Source organism: Myiozetetes cayanensis, unplaced genomic scaffold, assembly GCF_022539395.1.
Source record: "Myiozetetes cayanensis isolate MyiCay16 unplaced genomic scaffold, myiCay2020 scf5-8, whole genome shotgun sequence".
NCBI lineage: Eukaryota > Metazoa > Chordata > Aves > Passeriformes > Tyrannidae > Myiozetetes > Myiozetetes cayanensis.
The window spans coordinates 83981695-84002780 of NW_026087742.1; the positions used below are offsets into that span (position 1 = coordinate 83981695).

At 36.8% G+C, this 21086-nt stretch overlaps 1 protein-coding gene across 3 annotated transcripts in view; it reads left to right on the forward strand.

Annotated features, from left to right (window-relative positions):
- Positions 1–21086, forward strand: part of HERC2 (HECT and RLD domain containing E3 ubiquitin protein ligase 2) — a 105722-nt gene that overhangs the window by 19224 nt on the left and 65412 nt on the right. For 2 of the 3 annotated variants that reach the window (XM_050331532.1, XM_050331534.1), the window contains exons 5-15: positions 11633–11852; positions 13501–13601; positions 14350–14506; positions 14965–15075; positions 15404–15575; positions 16153–16326; positions 16943–17131; positions 17772–17923; positions 18728–18885; positions 19308–19421; positions 20772–21023. In XM_050331532.1, coding sequence (XP_050187489.1) covers positions 11633–11852; positions 13501–13601; positions 14350–14506; positions 14965–15075; positions 15404–15575; positions 16153–16326; positions 16943–17131; positions 17772–17923; positions 18728–18885; positions 19308–19421; positions 20772–21023 — 1800 coding nt within the window. The remainder of the gene's footprint in view (positions 1–11632; positions 11853–13500; positions 13602–14349; positions 14507–14964; positions 15076–15403; positions 15576–16152; positions 16327–16942; positions 17132–17771; positions 17924–18727; positions 18886–19307; positions 19422–20771; positions 21024–21086) is intronic. The other variant, XM_050331535.1, reaches the window with a different exon arrangement.

Below are 21086 nucleotides of genomic sequence, written 5' to 3' on the forward strand. Positions count from 1 at the left end.
TAAGTTGGATAAGTGGTTAACTATGATTTAAATAAACATTTACTATAATTAATTTCAGATATAATTAGACTCATGACTTGAAGAGTCAATTTGCACCTTTCAGGCTGCTTGAAGGAGTGATAAACTGACTTGGAACAAATGAAGTTATACAGTGAAATGTTCCCATGTCTTCAGAATATTTATTTTCTGGTGAAGACATTAAAAAGAAATGGCTTGGTTTCTGGAGCTTGAATTTTGTGCTGGCAATAAAGGTTTATTAGGTGATTTTTCACTTTGATTTCATTGTCTGGGAGACTGAGCTAATCATGGAAGGAAGGTTGAAAAGGTTAGTTCAGTTAGCTGTTTGTCCTGATTTTGCTGACAGTAAACTTACCCTATGGTGACAGTGGAAAAATGGTTTGTGTGTTCACATCTTCCTGTGGGGGTCTATAAAATACTGATTTTTGATATAGAAGCCAGTTGAAGTTCATGGCTGTTTGTTCCTGTAGATCAGCAGTTCATTGTCTAAAATAGTTCATGTTTAAAAATAGCAGATCAGAAGAAGCTTCACTTAAGTGGTTTGTTTTACAGTTCTGGTGCATGATGTTGCCTGATTCAGATGTTGGCATGTACAAACTTCAGAGACATCTGTTGTGCCACTTGTCCTTTCCCCTCACCCAGAAACACTTGAAGGTCCCTGGGAAAAGTATTATCTCTTCAGTGCCAGAATCTGCATCTGTGTAGCTCTGTTTGCTAGGGAAGCTATTTGTTTCTGTCGAGCCACAGGTCAGCTGCTGGTCTGCTGTCCTCTGCTCCGTGCCAGCCAGCTTGCTCCCTTTTCTTAAGGACAGGAGGACAGATGGATTTGATGTCACTCTGGTAGTGGGACAGAATTTGGCAGTGTAGGAGGAATGAAAAGAATTGCCACTACAGTGGAAGGGGAGGGAGAATTGAATATGTTGAAGAGATGTAAGCAGAAGGTCCCATTATTTATGTTTTTTATTCTTATTTAATGTCCGTTACTGAAAAGTAAAATAAACTATTTATGAAATGGTAGTCTAAATGTTAAGTGTCTTACCAAATTTCTTCCAGCTGACCAAGGTGTTTGGGACAAAACCTGGCCTTTAAGCCCAACCTCCAACTATTTCTTAAAAATTTGAAAAAACAGTTGCTCAGAAAAAAAAGGATGTGTGTGTGTTTGGAGTTGTCATAAAGAAATAAATTACTATCTTATAGTTACTTTTAGTGTTTATATATAATATGGTTTATTCTAGAGATAACTTGTGAGGACTTCATAATTTTTCAGAAATAAATTTGTATTTCCTGGTCTCTTTTACCATTTGTGCATCAAGTTTGGATCATCTAACTGTGACATAAAAATCCTTTAAAAATGCTGCAAACAAAGTTGCAGTGTTAGGGGTGGCTTTTGTTCATGATGGTAGGTTACCTTGTTAATTTTTGGTTTGCATTTGTCAGAAATATAGGTAATAGCTGCCTTTTGAGCCATCCTAGCTTTTTTTTATCTTGGGAATTAATTTTGAAAAAATTACAGAGAATTAGTTTAGTTTTGATATTTTGTATAAATGTTTCATAAAGTGAGAAACTGTTTCAAGCATTTCTTCTGTCTTCCTTCAAAAAACCAAACTTTTAAGTATTTGCCAGTCAAAACCATGAAGGAACTTTTGAAAAGGAGAATTGTTTCTTAAATATATCATTGCTGATCAAGTAAGAATTAAAGACTTTCATGTCTTTTTTTAATGTTTTCATTTATGTTTCATATTCCTATAAAAGTAAGGTATAATTTGGAGACGTGAGGTTTGGAGTTACGTTACAAAAAGAACTGAAGAGGCATTTAAAGCCTGTGTTTCAGGTCAATGCACTGAAGTATTTCTAGTGAGTTTAATGATTTACAGTCCTACGTTATGAAAATAGCAACTAGGTATTCAACACTGTATATCTATGTTTTAGAAGTGCTGTAATAAAACCTTTTTGCCAAGCATGGAGGATCATGCTGTAGAACTTCAGCAGGCTAATCTAGGTCAGTGGGCCTCAGGGTCTTACTATTCCAAGTACCGTAAAAATCCGTAAGATAGCAATAAATACAGGGTTAGGTAATTATTTGACTTTAAGGTGTTTTTCCTTCTCTTTTGCATCTTACTGTTCTTCCATTTCTTATTCAGCTCTTTTCTGATAATAATATTGAATCATTCAGCCCTCATTTGTGACATGAGTTCTCCTCTAAAACGTCTTCCCCCTGCCATGTTAGTACCAGGTGGAGTATGTTCATAAGGCAGTTCTTATGATTCTTCCTAAAAATCTCTGTTTACTGCATTCATCAGTTTTCTTTTCTGGAGATACTTGATTTTTAACATCTTATATGATCTGGAGAGAAGTCCAGGTGTTCAACCCTGATAGGGGAGAAAAAGAGGAAACCCTTTGAAGTGGTTATTCAAAGCCTGCAGAAAATAGAGTGGTATTTCATCTACTTGGGCTTCTTTTTCTTAGTCATAGTATGCATAAGGTTGGCTATACTGAGCCAAATGAAAAGACAGTCTAGTTCGATGTCCTGACAGCAGTGGCATAAATAGCAGTAGCCAAGTGAATAATGAGGTTCCATGTTTATAGTACACTGTTTGTAGGCTACTATCCTTGAGACAGAGGTGGTAGTATGGGGCAGTGAGAATGTGCATTTGAATTCCACCCACCTCTCCCTTTTATTTGCCTGGAACATATGTGTGCTTGGCATAACTTAATATTTTTAATATATTTATGTTTAATATTTTTAATGTTGATTTTTTTCCCATTAATTTGTCTAATCCCTTTTGAACATTCTGAACTGTTAGCATCCACAGCTATATGTAGCAAGGAGCTTTGTAATTCATCTGTTTATCTCGTGAATATTCATCTTGTCTTGATTTTGGCATTTGTTGGTTTCCCCTAATGCCCTGTTGTTCTTACAGTGGAAGAGACAGTGAGTAGTTTTTCCTCACTTCCCCAACACTGGTGGGGGGGTGGTTCTTTGTGCTCTAAGAATTCTGGCATAGTCACCTTCACCAAAGATTTTATTTCATGCAAGTTCCTTGTGTACGGAAGCTATTCTCTTAGTCCTGCCCTCTGGGTTTTTTTTTTTCTTCTTTTTGTCCTATGTTGTTGTGCCAGAGCAGGTAGGTTGGGAACTGTATGTACTACTTCTGTAGGGTACTTCTGTGGGTACCTCATGGGTTTCATGAAGTTGTATAATGATCTCTGTTTTTTGTTTTGTCTGACTTGATACCCTGTTTTTCCAGCTGCTCTTGTACAGTGAACCAATTTCTTCTTGGATTTACCATGCTACAGTGCCAAGATTTTATTCCTCAGTGGAAGGCTGATTTGAGACCTTTTTATAGGGAAAACTGGGATTTTTGTCTCCCTTGCACATCAGTGCACATCTAATGTTTTACTGCTGACTAATTTAAGTGCCTACATATTTTTACAGTTGGCTGTCATCTTTACTAATGTAGTACCAACAGACTTCATGACCCAAATACTTGTCTCCATTTTCACCCAATTTTACACATTTCTGTGGGACTTGCTGTTGTTGTCACTTGTAGTGTATATGGGCTATTTATTTGTATTCCTTGGTGCATTCCATATGCATCTCTGTCAGTGCTAATGGTTAGAACCCTTAACATCTAATATATGTCACTGTTGGATGTTTAGAAATGTCTTCAGTACACACCATGCCTTTGTAGATATAAAATCTGAGAGATTTGAGTATTTTTGACTTCCATCCAAAAGTGCAGTATTCCCTTATTCTCTTAAGATGAATCCTGTTTTGTTTTTTTTTTGTTTTGTTTTGGCAGTGGTGGTTTGGTGTGTTGGGGTTTTTTTGGTGGGATTTTTACATCTTGAAAGAAGGACTAGCTAAATCTTTCTCAAAGCTTAGAATTGTAGAGCCAGGTGACTTTGTGGGTATAGTTGAGTATTTAATACCACTGGATGTAAGGTAATTTTTATTTCTTAAAAAAGTTAGAAACAGTTCCATTTGTGCAAATGTGTCTAAAAACTGTCTAAAAATTTACAAACAAATAAATTGTGATTCAAATTCACTGTAATCGGATCTCATTTCTTATGTTTAAGATGCTAAATATTCCATTCTTACAGACAAAGTTAAAGTCACCTTAATTGCTGTCTGACTAGAAAATGCTACTTTCTACTTGGAAGGCTCAGTAGGGGTGCTACTGTTCTGTTTCCCCCCAAGACAAGAAAATAAAAGAGGAAATAATCTTAATGCAAACATCTTTAAATGAATAAGCAGTGTACAGCTGATGTGGGGATATAGTTTTCCTGTGTAGTCAGATCTGGTTTGTATGAATGGTGCATTAATCTGTTATGATGGTAAATCAATGTTACGGCGTTGCACTTCTGGGGTTTCCTCATGTGTGAGTGAGGGCTCGTTTTCAGACAGTGCTGTGTCTTGTTTTCCGATATTGTTGGTACAGCTGATTGCACGAAGACACGATTTAGAGGCAGCACCAAAGACGGAAGATTAAAATTAACCCTGTGACTTCTGTGAGCTATTGCTGAGTTATCTGTCATTACCAACTGCAGTTGACTGTTCCTGTGTTTGCTTTGTGAGAGAGAAGGAGATAGGCAGAACTTCCATCCTCCTGTGAGGGGCTCTTAGTTACATAATTGAATCTAAATTTTTACTGTGTATAGAAGGAATTCAAAAGTAGTCATGGCATTGAAAAAAACTGCTTTTAACCTTCTTTATTTTGATATTTTCTGCTTTTATCACATTTCTTGATCAATACTAATTTGACTCAGCATTTGTAAATCGAAAGGATGAAACTTGACGTCCCTTGTTCTACATTTCTCAGAACTTCTTCATCCTTGTTTTTTTTACTTTCTTGCCACTAGAAACAGATTTTTCATTTGCCTTCACATCATCATTGCATCCTGTTCCCTCTGCCCCTGTTTCCTCTGCCCCTGCTTGAAATCACTTGTTGAGCTCCAGGTAACTGGTTGCTGGTTATGCCCTTATAAGGGGAGTGTATGCATGTGTGTATTTTTATACACACACAAGAATTTCAGTTCTTGCTATTTTGTTTTGTGCATCAGGAGTATTTGAACATCAATTTGAACAAGTTTTGCTGATGACTTAAAACTTGGAAAATTATAAAATCATAGAATGTGCTGAATTAGAAGAGACTCATCAGGATGGAGTCGAATTCTTGGCCTTGCACAGGACACTCCAAGAGTCACACCATGTGCCTGAGAGCGTTGTCTAGATGCTTCTTGAACTCAGACAGGCTTGGTGCTGTGACCACTTCCCTGGGGAGCCTGTTCCAGTGCTCAACCACCCTCTGTGTGGAAAACTTTTTTCTGATATCTGACCTAAACCTCTACTGACACAACTTCATGCTCTTTTCTCGACTTCTGTTGCTGATCACGAGAGTGAAGAGATCAGTACCTGCCCCTCTGCTTCCCCTTGTGAGGAAGTTGTAGACTGCAGTGAGGTCTCTTCTCCAGGCTGAACAAACCAAGTGACCTCAGCTGCTCCTTGTAAGGCTTCCCCTCCAGACCCTTCACTATCCTAGTGTGTCCAACCACATAATGAGATGGATTTTGAATGCACATGCAACTAATCATTATTTCTCCTGCTGAATACTAATGAAGTCAAGTCTGATGGTGGTCATGTTTTTAATTGGGAAGCAGACTTCAGAAAGCTAAAAGCCCTTTAGGCATTATGTTCTTTGTTGGTATAAAATAACTTTGGGAGCATATTTAGGTTTGTTTCTGAAGGAAATCATGTGCATGTGACTGCATTTTTGTCCTTCCCTCTAACTTCTGAATTCATTCATTCTACAGGCTTAGAGGGTCATTAGAAGCCTGTTAAGCCAAACCAGCTGCATCCTTTATCTCCTCTTTGTCCAGTGGAAATAGCATGTAGTGGAAGGGGAAAGATGAGACAAAATATAAAATTCTCTAGGAAATTAGAGCACATTAGTTCTGCTGATGACAGGAATGTGTGCTCATTATGACAGTAGATTCCTGCCAAATTCTGTTTGAAAAGTGTTTTCAGGTCTAAAATCTCTCCACACTGTAACATTTATATTTGCTGTTACTAAAGCTTGTGACTCAACCCAAGTCCTTGAAACTTTTCAGTCTGATATTGGCATTTTTAAGGTGCTTAATTTGCCAGTCAGAAGCCTGTGGTGTTCCCTACAAGATCTAATGAAATGAGTGTTAAACTATGAAGCATGTTAGGTTGTTTCCTTGAACTGCTGAAGTAGGAACAAACATGCCTTAGGACAGGCAACCTATATTAGGCTCAGGTCAGGTTAGTGTTCTGGCTGTGGTTGAGATTGTTCAAGAAGTCCCTGCCTTCACTTCTTCTTTTGTCCCATGTTTTGCTCAAATGTCTAAATAATGTGTCACTTCTTAATACTGTTCTACCAAAAAGTCACGGTTAAACCATTCCACTGTTTTTTCCTTCTAATGCAGAGAACTTCGGGCAGGAAAAATTAGGAAGTGAAGACATGTAATTACGTCAATTGTTGAGGGGAGAGATGTGATAAATTTTAGCAGAAGGTGGTAAAACCCTTACCTGTCTCTTGCAGCCAGTGACATATCTAACTATAGTTGTCAATTAACAAGTATCTGCTAATGGTGATTTGAGAATTTAAACTCGTATGGTATGACTTCAGTTCCTACAGTGTAGGTACAGATTGGGTAAATAATGTGTCTCCACCCTTCATAGAATAACTGGCAAAGCATAGCATTACAAGGGATGGTTAACATCAAGGGCTGGTGTAGTGACATATGAACAGTTTTGTTTAAAGAGTTCCCTGTAACCTTCTCAGATGAAATCTGAATCGTTACTATTAATAAGCTATTCTCTCACTAGACTGTTTAGTTCATTGGTAATAAGTGTTGCTTAGACTTGAGGGCTTATTGAAATGAATTTCATTGGGTTAATTCTCAGATATATTTAAATCTTTCTAAAGATGAACTGAATTTTTTGTAAAGATAAATTTACTTGTGGCATAGGAGAAAATTTAAAGTGAGGAAGTATATAGATATATCTCACTTAAAAATAGTGTTACTTTTAATAAAACAATGCAGTCGTTTATTCAAGTCTTAGCTGTCTGAGTTACAGGACTACTATGACCTGTTCTAGCCTTCACTACACTTTGTATTACGAACTTTATTTTGCATTCTTGAAATACTAAAGGAGTTTGTATACAAAGTATTTAAGAGTAGAGTTATTTACTTTTAGTAGAAAGCCTTCCTAAAATTGTAACCATTTGAGATTTTGAAGGCAAAGCAAGAAGGGGTAAAGAAAATAATTTAATTACAACTAAATTCAGTAAACTTAAAGTTATGCAGGTTATTTTTATATGGCTTGTACCTTAGTGAGGCTAAATCATATTTTCCATTGAGAAAATTTTCATGCAGTGTTTCAGTATTTGAAAATAGTGTATTGTAACTGAAAAGTTCTTCATATGTTAGTTTCTGAATGCAAAGACTTTTTGGTTTTTAGGGCTAATAATTTGAAAAATTAATTTTTTTTCCAACCCTTTTTTCTTTATAAAAAGTCAAGACAAAATTTTAGTTGATTCCTTTTCTAGCTTTTGTATTGTCTTAATTTGACTTCATTTGTTGACATTTACTTCACTAAAAAGAAAGCAAAATAACTTGCTTTTAAAATCCCTTTACTTTAGGAAGTGCTTTTGTGAGGTTTTTTTCTACGAGACATTGCAAAGTCTATGGAACCATGGACTGTTTCTGTATTAAACCAGAACTAAAGCTTTGAAGTATTAAAAACCTACAGTAATGTTGTCTTTTTTATTTGGTTGGTTTGTTTGTTTGTTTTGGTCAAATGAGCCAGTTGTCCTGTCAGGTCATTGAGAAGGATGTTGAGCATCTTACAGGTTACCATTAGTATGTATTGCTGAACCGTTAGGAATTAATTTGGTAGGTGGTGCTATGAGCCTTCTACTACATACACACAGTACTCTGTGTGTGTGTACAGTGGCCCAGCTCTGTAACTGGTGCTGCTTGATGTGCATACATGGTATGCAGTGCAGGATTCTGTTTGTGTTCATTCAGAGTTCATACAGGTCACTGTGTCACCTCCTGCATCGGCACGGCTGGGATGCTGATAACAACAGGGCTCTCACCCCAAACGTGGGCTCGCTACCCAATGCACAACGCCAGTTTATACACCAACACAAGGTGTTCCTATTTCCAACAGGGAGCTGGGTGGTAACCCATAAAAGGCTGGCTCCCCAGTCATCAAAACTGTACACCATCTGTACATTTTGGCAGACAGAAATCACGGGTCATTGGCTACAAGTTACATGGTTCTCTTATTAATTAGTGTTCCACCTTTTTTTTCTTAAATGTTTGTCTCATTTCTCATGCTAGCTAGTCTGCATGCTCGGTCTTTCTCTTTTTTGAGTCAGTGGGTTTCTTGTATCCGTGAGTCGTGAGTCAGTGATCACAATCTCCCCCTGCCAGAATCATCTTTTATCTAGTTGGAGTTGATTTCAGCACAGATGCTGAGTTATCTTTTTAGTTTCTTCCTTACCTTGGTTGTTCTGCCCTATGTCCCTGTGGCCTGTAAATTTTGCATTCTTTGTGTCCACTATCAGTGGCACATCTATCTCCCCAAGCTTTGTTAACCTCTCTTTACATCTGAGATCATTGAAACATGCCAAGCCCTAAACCTTAACAAGGCAGTTCTAACAACAAGTAATTTATCTTTCTAACACCGGGACATCACTGTGTCTGACTGAAAGTGGTGTGAAAGGTATGCAATTGTAGACTTTGAGGAAAAATTCCTCATAAAATAATTGCTGGAAGACTGTAGGTGGTCTCTGCCTGTCCCAGGTGTTTCTTCTCAGTAGTCCCCATGACATATGCTTAATAAGTATGTTATTTTGAAATGAAGGACTTTTCATCTGAGTCTTCAACTCTCAGAAATAATTTTAGAGGGTGTCCACAGTTAGATAACTTGCCAGTCAGGAAGGAAGGATGAATGCTGTATCTCTGTATTACTTGGCAGACCGCTGAGTCTAGCACCTAGTGCTTGTTTTCTGTAGCACCATACATAGACTCTCTTCCCCAAATGTAAGTGTTAAAGTCCCTTGTTTCTTCTTCACTATTTCTTTACTTTTCCTATAGAGACATGAGACCATAATATGGGGAATGAATCGGCAGGATAAAATTATTTGCCAAAACCAATACTCGGTTAGAGCCTGGTACCAGTAATGCTAAGGTTGTTGGTTCGATCTCTGTATGGGTCATTCACTTAAGAGATGGACTCGATGATCCTTATGGGTCTCTTCCAGCTCAGAATATCCTGTGATTCTGTGATGTTAAGCAAAGTCTCTTTGTGAAGCAGAGAGCATGGTCATGTCATACTTTGTTCTTACAGACTGGTGGTATTTAGAGGTAGATAAGACTTTAGTGTTCAGGAAGAGAAGGAAAAAGCCCAGATTTTTATGTCTTCCAATGGTTTACTTATCAGTATTGACCATGCTCTGTTGTGATACCCTGAAGTATGTATTGCAAGATGGGTTTTTTTTTGCTTACACAATAACAGTTAAGGCTCACCTAAGGTAACAGCAGCAACCTCAGAACATGTAGTTTATATTTTGTGGAATGTTTTACTTTGGTATTCTAAGTAATGCTAACACTGCAACTGAGATTTTTTCCCTCAAAATTGTATTAAATGAAAAAAATTTCTGTTTACATAAGCTTGGAGGTATACAGAAGCTTCAGGCTGGGTACTGATAGTCATCTATCAGTAGATAGTTATTCACTTTGATATTCACCTGTGCCACAGAATTCTGGGAAGATTTAGAGGAGCTAATATTAAGGGCAGTGTGGCTTTTTGTCAAATTTGTCCAATTTGTCGTATTTCTTGTTTGAGTCAATGTGTATAATTGTTGCAGTTGCTTTCGTCTATCAGGCCTAGACTGCAAGGAACACATTTTAATCTATTCTTACTTGATGAAAAAATAAGTTGTTCCTCAGAGTCAGGTGGAAAGATGTGAATTGCCTCAGGGAAAGGAATCTAACACATTATGAAACGGTGAAATGTGAGTAGCAATGTCGAAAACAGGCTGACAGCAAACCATAAGAGACTGTGCAATATGATCCCATGGCAGAGAAGGCTGCTTGAATTCTCTGCTGGATGCACAGCAGAGATGTGTTGCAGAGTGGGGACAAAACATTGAAATAGTTTGTGCAGTTACAGCTGCACAAAAAGTTATGCCTCATTAGATAAAATTTTCAACTCTGGAGACTAATGGCCAGTCTTCACGAGTGAAGATCTGGGGAAGGTCTTTACACCTTCCAGCCTGTGCATTGGATTTTTTAGGTGAGACACAGTGTGCGCGGAACTGAGCCCACCCTTTAATCCTAAGGTTCATCTGCTGGGGCCAAGCGAGCTTGGACGGTGGCAGTGAGGTCCTTAGGACGTAGGTGGGTTGCCTTTAAGGGCTAACGAGCTCCACCTGCCCGGGAGTGGCCCTGACCGGGAATCGAACCCGGGTCTCCGCGGTGATAGCGCAGCGCCTTTACCACTAGACCACCAGGGGCTCCTGTAAATGTATATAACTCAGAGACAGCTGTTCCAAAAAATATGTTGGTTTTGTATGGTTTTGTGGTTGTTATTTTTTTTTAAATTGTGTCCATCTTCTTGTAAGCTCTGTTACATACATGCAGACCTTTTTTTCCATACCCCTTAGTCAGGTGTCAGTTAAAACAAAGGTACTTCTGTGGAGCAGCCAGGCAACAAACGTGGTTGGCTTAGGGACAAGTGCAGTAATTCAGTGCAAAGCAGAGGGGGGTGGCCCAGTGATCAGACTGTTAATGATGGGACAGAAAAGAACCCCTCTAAGAACGCATTGATATTTATCCTGTGAATTAAAGCTACCGAGAATATAAAAATAGTTTCCAAATCTCCATTTTAAAGTGGGTTTGTTATTGTTGACACTGTACTTCTTATCATCAGTTGTTATATTACTAGGACTTCGAGCTGTTGAATACTTTCTCTGATTAGTGAAGACTTAATTCACTAGCATAGGTACGTAAGTCAGATCTTTTATTTGCTAATAGTACTTGCAAGCATCTTAAATTTCTGACATTGTTTTTTCAGAAGCTTAGCAGCTCTTGGCAGTGATCCTAGAGCTTCTGAGAGTAGTTTTGTAACTTTTGGGAAACTTAAGGTAATTAGTATAGCTGCAGAATGAAAGCTTATCCTTTGGGGACACGCAAGGTACTTACCTGCACTCGGGAGAAGTCTGACTGAGGTTGGATGGTGATAAGAATTTGCTGTCTAACTTGTTTCTTTGAAATTCATAAATATTTCCTGTGATTTTTTAATTTCAGACATGAAATATGAAGGGCTAGATATGTTTATACACAACCAGTTTTGATAATAACCTTTGTTGAAACACCTGTTTAAGTATGATTGTCATTATATCCTACTGTGGATTAGAAATGTGCACATTATGTATGGGAACAGGGAGTTTCACTGGGTTTCGAGGTTCAGATTTCTGGTTGGTTTACAGTTTTCAATTTTTCTTGATTTTTCTGGATACCGTATGTAACAAAGATGTACAACCATAAAAACTCATCTTTCTCTGATTCTCAGATGTGAATGAATTGAAGGAGTGCCTTCATGTACTAGTGAAGGAACAACAAAGCCTGGCTACACAAACTGCTACAACAGCTCTGTCAGCTATGAGGCTAAAACAGCGGCTAGTTATCCTGGAACGATATTTCATTGCTTTGAACAGAGCAGTTCTTCAGGAGAACGTCAAAGTAAAGTGGAAAAGCAGTAGTGTTCCTCTGCCTGCTATGGATAAGAAAAGGTAATGAGATGCATGAACAAGTTCATACATTAGAAAACTCATAGAAAGATTATCAACCTGTGTGTCAGTGCTTGATATGATGTATTCCTCCTTGAGAGAAGCAGTAAAGAAACTTATTTCTTGAGATGGTTTTGCCATATTAAGTAAAAAGTGGTGTTATCTGCCATGCAGTGTTCTTTCTTGCCTGATGCTTTCTTGTAGTGTCTCTGTTCCTACTGGTAGGTTTTTATTGTAATATGTTGCTGTAGATACTGTTGTTTTAGCTATAAGCATACTTTTATCTAAGTATTCCTTTTGTTCTATTCAACTAGAAGGTGTGAAGAAGTCTTTCAGAAATGATGCTGACGGTAGTTACATAGTTTGAATAACGTTGATATGTTTTTGTCAATATTTGCTCAGTTAGGACACATAAACTTAAAAATGCAAATATATAAAAGCTGAACGTAATTTTCTGTAGCGTGGTTGAAAAATAATGTAGTTGCACATTTTATATGCAACAATTTCAAGAGAAGTAACTGAATAAGAAATGGTCTGATTACTTTCCATGACTAGATAGCTATCTAGACCTGAAAATAGAAAAATTTTCAGATGAGGCATTAAAGAATCTGTTCAGTAGCTGATTGCTCTCTGACAGAACAAGCAGTTCAGCTAGGGAAGTTTTTATGTTACATTGTCTCTAGCTTCAGATATGAAGGGAGAGTGTAAGTAGATATCACGACTAGTTATTATGGGATTGGAGTTCTGACAATTATATCTTTCTTTGAATAGAGAGTTCTCTAAAATATTTTTTTCAGTGCTGATTAAAAAGAATACTGGTATGTTTAAGTTATCAAATTGCTAAAAATGAGAATATTATTTTTTTCTCCTTTGGAGAAGTCCTAAGCAATTCACTGCCTTTGTAATCTCACATCAAAAGGAAACAGAATTGTTGGCTCTGTATTGGAAGCTGTAGGAAATCTCTTGTTGTTAAGTACAATGGGGAGCTTACTTAAATTAATGCGATTGTCTGCATGAAAAGAAAAGTTAACAGAAATGTGTGTGAGTCCAGTGGATATTAACGGAAGTTGAAGCTCTCTCTCTTGCAGACACACACCAATACAGAAACTGCAAACAGGGATTTGTAGCATTGACACTTGAATTGAAAAAAAAAAAAGGAAAGACAAAATTGGTGGAGTTAATTATCAATTATAAAAGTTTCATTAAAAAAATCTGTAAGCATAGTTTATGCAGTGCTAGTTAAAATATAAGCTTAATGCATAAATAATGAGTACATGAAGTATGTTATATTTTTTCTGTTTTGAATACAGCATCATAATTTCACTCTTACTAACTATGGGCATTTTTCTGATGGCAGTCAATTATGCCAGTCCGGTTTATTTTTTTCACCGTGGAGCTTTTTGATGTTGGGTGTTGAATTGGTGCTTTGAAGCAGTTGAAATTGATTGTTGGCTGCTGCTATTTTGATATTGTTCACCTTTATTCTCTAGACAATTACAATTCTTTATAAATAAAAATTGTGTCATCACATACGCATGCATATAGCTAAATTATAAAATTGTTAGATATATGTTATACAAAATTGTACTAACATAAATATACTATTATAATATAAATTGTATTGAAAAAATGCTAATGTGATTTTATTTAGCCCAAGACCTGTAGGTAAAGGTGTAGAAGGACTTGCACGAGTTGGATCCCGGGCAGCACTTTCATTTGCATTTGCTTTCCTTCGTAGAGCCTGGAGGTCAGGTAGGTCTACACTTGAGCATGTTGCATATGTTTTTGATTTGTTCATTCAGGCATTTGTATGTGTTAAGTATTTGCGTAGAACTATACACTTATAAATTATAGATTTGCATAATTGCATTTATGTTCATGAGGTGCTATGCCCAACAATGCTGTTGCTGATCGAAGTCATCTGGGCCCGTACCAATGCTGTGTTGTGCTGGGATATTTTATACTTATGAGGGCAAATTGGGATTTCATGAAGGAGAATGTATTTTTAGTGCCAGATTTCAGAAAAGTTAGATTTATTCTTCAGACAAGGTCAATCCACTGTATTACTGCATGATAGTGGCAGCTTGGAAAGAGTGTGAAACTTGTGTTTAGTTTGTGTGCTTGTCAGCGATTGTCAAATTGCAGAGGTTGGCAGAATTGTCACCTGTGCCACTTTAACCTGCCTGTTTGCCTCAGTCTGCAGTGTTTGTTCAGATGGCAGGTGGTTGGCTTAATCTTTGTCCAGCCAGCCCTAGTTCTTCTTCTGATTTCCTCAGTGGATACATAGTGGGATGAGGTGGTTTAAGAGTTATATTACTGAATAGTTTTTTTTGGTGAAGATTTCTTCAAGATCTTCCAGTTAAAATGTTCGTGTGAAGATCAAGAACATTGTATATGTTAAATAACTTGTAATCTTGTGGTTGAAAAAAAAACAAACCACAAAATATTGTGTACAGCAATTTGAAGATGAGAATGTAACTACTATTACTGTGTTCCTCAGGTGAAGATGCAGACCTGTGCAGTGAATTGTTACAGGAATCACTTGATGCACTGCGAGCTCTACCGGAGGCGTCCCTTTTTGATGAAGGGACTGTATCTTCTGTATGGCTGGAAGTGGTAGAAAGAGCTACTAAATTCCTAAGGTCTGTTGTGACTGGGTAAGTTTCTTTTATTGAGCATTGCTGAAGTAGCTGTTAAACAGCAAACTTGCATCTCTTAGTAGCTGTTTTTTTCCTTTTAAGTAGGTCTTAGAGTTACCTTTTTACAGTAGTTACTAGAAGTTAATTGTCTTTTGAATACTGGAATGACATCCTTACAGTACATATCATGAAACATACCTGAATTTCACCTTGAAAAATGTTTTTCCTGTTCCTGGAATGTTTAATAGAGCTACAGATACTGAAACTTGGAGCAATTTTAAAGCTCTAGCTGCCACTCTAAAACTTGATCTTCTTTGGAACATTTGGGGTTTTTTTCTCAGTTGCTTTCATCACCAGTTTTATAGTTTTCTGTAAGTTTAGTGGTTCTTGGCGTGCTGTAGATTTGTAGATCTTTTTGATAAGCAATTACCTATTATTTTCTATTACTTAATATATACTGTTTGACTTTTAAATAGAGATGTGCATGGAGCTCCCAGTACCAAAGGGCCAGGAAACATTCCTTTACAAGACCAGCACTTGGCACTTGCCATACTGCTTGAACTGGCAGTGCAGAGGGGTACACTAAGGTAAGAAGCAGGAGCACTCCAATTTTTAACCATCATCGTCTGTTGGAATGGTGTGATCAGTGCCTCTCTTCAGTTTCATGGGTTTGGGTTTAATGTAATAATTGTGGTTCAAAGCGTATGAACCTTTTCTGTAATGCAGTGGTGATTGAGATCTAATATTCTCTAGATTGCAAAATCTGTTTTTCATATTTGGTAATCTGTTTAAAATGGTAAACCTTGACATCTGATATTGCCAAACTTTAAATTGTAGAAAGTGAATTATATGGATAACCTAAACCAATATTTTTAGGAATACATATTAATAGATGGTGTTAACTCCCTCTTTCAGCCAAATGTTGTCTGCAGTGATGTTGTTACTTCAACTTTGGGATAATGGAACAAGGGAAACGGATAATGAGCGATCTGCACAGGGAACAAGTGCACCCCTTCTACCTTTGCTACAAAGATTTCAGAGTATAATATGTAACAAAGACATGCCTAATACAGAGGAAGAGATTCAGGTACTTACCCCTGGGTTATTTGAAGGGGCTGTTATGTTGGAATCAAATTTCATTTACCTGGCTAAAATAATTATAAAATTATCCAACCAAAACTAGTGGTGGTGTTTTCCATGTAAGATGTATATACACCACTGTTATTTGGTTTTCATGTGTACATTTGAGTTTCCTTAGGTAGGAGGAAGAATGTCACAGTATGGTTAGAGGTAAACATTACGTTTCATAGTTAATGCTGTTGTCATAATTATCTTAGATGTGGCCGAGGTAACTTTTCTGCCTATTTGGATTGTTTTTATTTAGTTGTGTTTGAAGTTACTTGAACTGTGACTCTTAGTGCAAATTACTGAGATTAATAAAACATAGTAAATCAGTTTTATTATGCTTGAAACTTTATATTCACAATCTATTTTCTGAACGTACATGTTTTGAATTTTTCCTTACTGTAAAAAAACTGATGTGCGGAGTTAGTTCATTGTCTCTTAAACTTGTGCTGATACTCATCATGTCTAAATAATATTGTGTATGTGTAGTGGCATAGATACAACTTGAATTCTTCTGACTGCCCTTTTCTCTTTTCTAGCTCCTGACTTACCCTCTAAGTCCAAATGAAAGTTTTTTGAGGTATCTGACTTTGCCACAGGACAATGAGCTGGCGATTGATCTGAGACAAACAGCTGTGGTGATCATGGCCCATTTAGATCGTTTAGCCACCCCATGTATGCCTCCACAGTGTAGCTCTCCTACATCTCATAAGGTAACTCTTTGCAGTGTCAGATTTAGTAAGATCTTTTCCCTGAAAGCATAACTGATTTTTCAGAATGGAGGGAAAATGACTCCTAAGATTATTCATATTTTTGGTTTTCATAGGATAACTCTGAGTTGCTGAAATTTGTCTTACTTGGGTATTTTTTTATTTCATCAACCCTTTTTCAGTCAACCTTGGAGTACAAATTTTACTTTTGGTTTGTGAAACTTACTTTCTTATCACACTGTGGCTAATTCTGCCATATTTTGAGCTGTTCCCTGTGTTTATCAGAGTAAATTCTCAAGACCAGACTTTATAAATGCTGGGGGTCTGACATATTAAAAAAATAAAGAGAAAAGTAAATGCTAAACTTCCCAACTTGAAAAATCTCTGAACAGTTTCTGTAAATATTTATAGCTCATTCAGTATCAGACTGAACTGAATATGATGCATGCAAGTCTTTATTTTTGATATCTTCTAATTAAGTAGATTTTACTGACTAGTAGCAGGAATGACTGTCTCAGATTTCAGTATGTTTTGCATTTAAAGGTTCAAAAAATAATCTGCTCTATGCATTTTATTGTGTACTTCAAAATTAGTACTTACAGAATTTCTTATTTTCTAGGGATCACTGCAAGAGGTCATTGCTTGGGGATTAATAGGTTGGAAATATTATGCTAATGTGAGTGGTCCAATTCAGTGTGAAGGTCTGGCCAACCTTGGTGTTGTACAGGTTGCCTGTGCAGAGAAACGCTTTCTGATATTATCTAGAAATGGAAGAGTTTATACACAAGCGTACAACAGCGACACTCTGGTGAGAGATTTTTACATGGTTTTAAAAATTTGTTCTCTTCTGTACTACTTCATAGCATAAGTCTGCTCCTTTAACTATTTATGTTTTTTTTGGAAGACTAGGTGGAGACGTGCTGATTTTTGTGATCTTTTGTGGTGTTGTATTTGAACTTTCAGGAATAGCGTGTTTTGTCTCTTGTATTGATTTGATGAAATACATATGGTTTTTGTAATTCATGTCAGGCTAGAGGTTATGGATACAATGATAATTGCTTTTATTTGTATGCTGGCCTTGGTAAAATCTTCAGAAAGTGTCAGACATGAAATGAGTTTTACTTTGGTGACGTAACTGTGCCCAAGCAGAGTAGTTTCTCAAACAAAAATATACTGTAACAGAAGCATTTGTCACTAAGATAGCCTGTAATGTTAAGATAAGCAACATTTTCATATGTACTGAAGACATTATAAAAATGGGAAGAAAATAATTTCAAAGCCTTGCTTTTGTCAGATTTGACCTTTTTTTTTCTTTGTACCTTCACCTCATTCGAGTTCACAGTTTTGATAAAGCCGTAGGATAACTGTACCTTGTTATTCTGTATGTAGGCAAGTGAGGAAAATTGTCAGCAGTTTCTGTAAGCGTATTTCTTTTGCTTGGTTCACAGGGACCACAGCTGGTGCAGAGTTTAGCTTCCAGGAATATTGTGAAGATAGCAGCACATTCAGATGGGCATCATTATCTGGCTTTGTCAGCAAACGGTGAAGTTTTCTCTTGGGGTTGTGGAGATGGTGGAAGACTAGGTCATGGAGATACAGTGTATGTATTAAAAATAATCATAACATTTATTTGCCAGTGTTTTGAATTCATAGTAAAAGTTACTTTGTTGTGTATATAAGCATGCTCAGCATTTGACATTCACCTCTTTTATGTGTTGTCTGTCTGTAATATTCCCAGTTCTATGTTAATGCTGCTTTCTGAAATACTTATAGACAGAGGATGTAGTAGTGTTTTTACTGTTATTAGGCCTCTTATTAATGGTTTTATGAATCCACAGCATATTTTCCCTGAGACATTGACTCGTGTGTTGGAGTGGGGTTGTCATTTTCTATGCAATCAGGTTGTATATAATTCCATTTTTCTTGTGTGTCAGACAATGACATTACTGTCCTGCTTTTGCATAGAAGCAGTCTTCAGCAACAGTGTTGTGTAGGGGGTGTGCATCAATAAATTTTAGAGATTTTAAGTGTCTTCCCCCAGTGCTGAATTCCCTATAAAGCAAGGGAGATACTACACAAGGGTTGTCAGTGTCATGAAAGTAATTGTTGAAATACAGTAATTAAAGATAATGTTTTTAACAATGAAATATTTTTTAAAGGGATTGCATTGGTTCAATTGGAAACAGATTTCACAGTTGTTAGACATTCCTTCAGTGGTTTGGATGTTGTTGAACAATCTGAACTTAATTTTGGCTTGTAGCTCTGTTTATATCTTGATACTTCAGACTAGTAGCAAGGCTTGCAGGTAGAACTGTAGCAATTGTTTCTCACAAGTATGCCACACCTTTTATTAACTACTCATCAGATCACATTTATGGAAATATGTCACCTTCTCTTTAAATAGCCCCCTGGAGGAACCTAAGATGATATCTGCTCTATCTGGGAAGCAAGCTGGAAAACATGTTGTTCATATTGCATGTGGAAGCACCTACAGTGCAGCCATTACTGCTGAAGGAGAGCTGTATACGTGGGGACGAGGAAACTATGGCAGGCTTGGTCATGGTAAGTTAGTTGATACCTTCAAATAAGTTGTTAAAGAATTGTTTAGTGCCTGTGTCAAGTGATCTTTCATCCAACTTACCTGAAGCTGATTTGAGAACCTTAGGGGGCTTCGTATGAATTGAAACCCACTGAATTTCTATGACTTACCTGAAAATAAGCAACTGGAGGGAGAAGAAAAATTTACAGCATTCTCTGTTCCTTTCCTCATGAAACTAAGATTATTTCATGGGTTAAATCCATATTAGATACCTAAGAAACCATAAGAAAACTTAATCATGATGCTCAGATCTGAAAACAAAACCAGACCAACACCCCCCCAAAGCCACGTAACAAAACATCCAAAGCAAACAAACAAACAAAAAACCCCAAACAAAACAAAGAAAAGAACGTTTTCCTTCTCATAGAACTACTTTGTTTTACAGGTTCCAGTGAAGATCAGACCATCCCAATGTTGGTCACAGGGTTAAAAGGACTCAAAGTTATTGATGTGTCCTGTGGGAGTGGAGATGCTCAGACTCTTGCAGTTACTGAAAATGGTTAGTAGCAAAATGAAACTTAAAATTTTGAGTAAGCTTACCTTTTCTTCCTTTCATTCTTAGGACACTTACATAGATAGGCTTATTTCTAGTGGCTTGAATTCGGTAAGCATTTAAAGCTGAAATTCTTTTTTGGGAAATATATGTGTATACATTTATGCATTTTGCATACAATGTATGAACATATATTTCTGTGCATAGATATGCAGTATATTCATTATGAATATGCAATGATATATATATTTTATGGTATATATATTGAAAGTATCCATGTAAATATAAAATAGACACACAAATATTACATCTATGTAATTATGTGTCTAAATTATTACTGTATAAATGCAAATAACTCATGTTGTTGCAACAACCAGAATTTTGAGCAGGAGAGCTGCCTGTGTTGACCCATGGAAAGTGCTAAAGAGAGGCTGTATTGAAATTCTGCTTCCCAACATCCCTGAGTAAGCAGTCTAGGGCAAGACAGCTTTGAAGCCCAAATTTCATTGTGTGAGGTTATGCCCAAAGTAATCCCTTAGAAAGAAGATAGTTCTCAAAAGCTACTTGTTCTTTTAAAATACAGCTGGTTAATATGATGTGCAGTATTTAAAAACTGAAACATTTGCTTATAAAGGAAATGGAAACCCAGATTTTGTCCATTTTTTTTCTTTCTGGTCTCTGCCTTGCATGCTTCCATTGCTTATCAGAATACCTTAGGGACTTGCTTATGCAGGTCAAGAACACAATGCATCAGAATGTAAAACAAGACTTTCCTTTTGAACATATGTGACTTTACAGTTTTTGGACCATAACTTTATTTAATGCAGATACAGAATGACTTGACTATTTCTAAGTTCCTACATCAGAACTTAGATTTAGTAGTGTATTTCAAAAAACATAATAGACAGTGTCACTCTTTGTTTCACGTTGAGAAATGCCTGAATGATAAAAACTGAAAATTAAAACAGGTTTTGCAGACAATTCGGCCATTTAATGTGGAAAAGATTTTGCAAGTTCTTATAAATAATAAAGCAGTTTTTAACTTGCTTGATATACAGTAAATCCTATGCTTCATATGTTTTTAAGAAGGACTTTCAGTACACTGAATTTTCAGTGCATGTTATGCACTGAAATTTTTTATGTTTACTTTTATCAACTTGAAAACTTTTCAAATCCTATTCTTCATTCTTATTTAAAAAAATTAGAAATTAACTAATAACTGCTATTCTTAACAGTTGAAAAAGTTGTGCTTATTACAGAATCTCAGATTTTTAAGAAGTTACTTATCAAAACAGATAACTTCATTACATAAAAAAGCAGTGTGATATTTTTTGTTTTCTTTCTCTTGATTTAAAGGTCAAGTGTGGTCTTGGGGTGATGGAGATTATGGAAAACTGGGAAGAGGAGGCAGTGATGGTTGCAAGACTCCTAAGTTGATAGAAAAACTTCAAGACCTGGACATCGTGAAAGTTCGCTGTGGGAGTCAGTTTTCTATTGCATTAACCAAAGATGGCCAGGTCTATACCTGGGGAAAGGGTGACAGTCAGAGACTTGGGCATGGGACAGAAGAGCACGTTCGATATCCCAAACTGCTGGAAGGCTTGAAAGGTAATTATCAGAGCTGGGAGTATTCCAAAGTTCTTTTTGCTGGTGGTGGAGTTGGTTACTGGA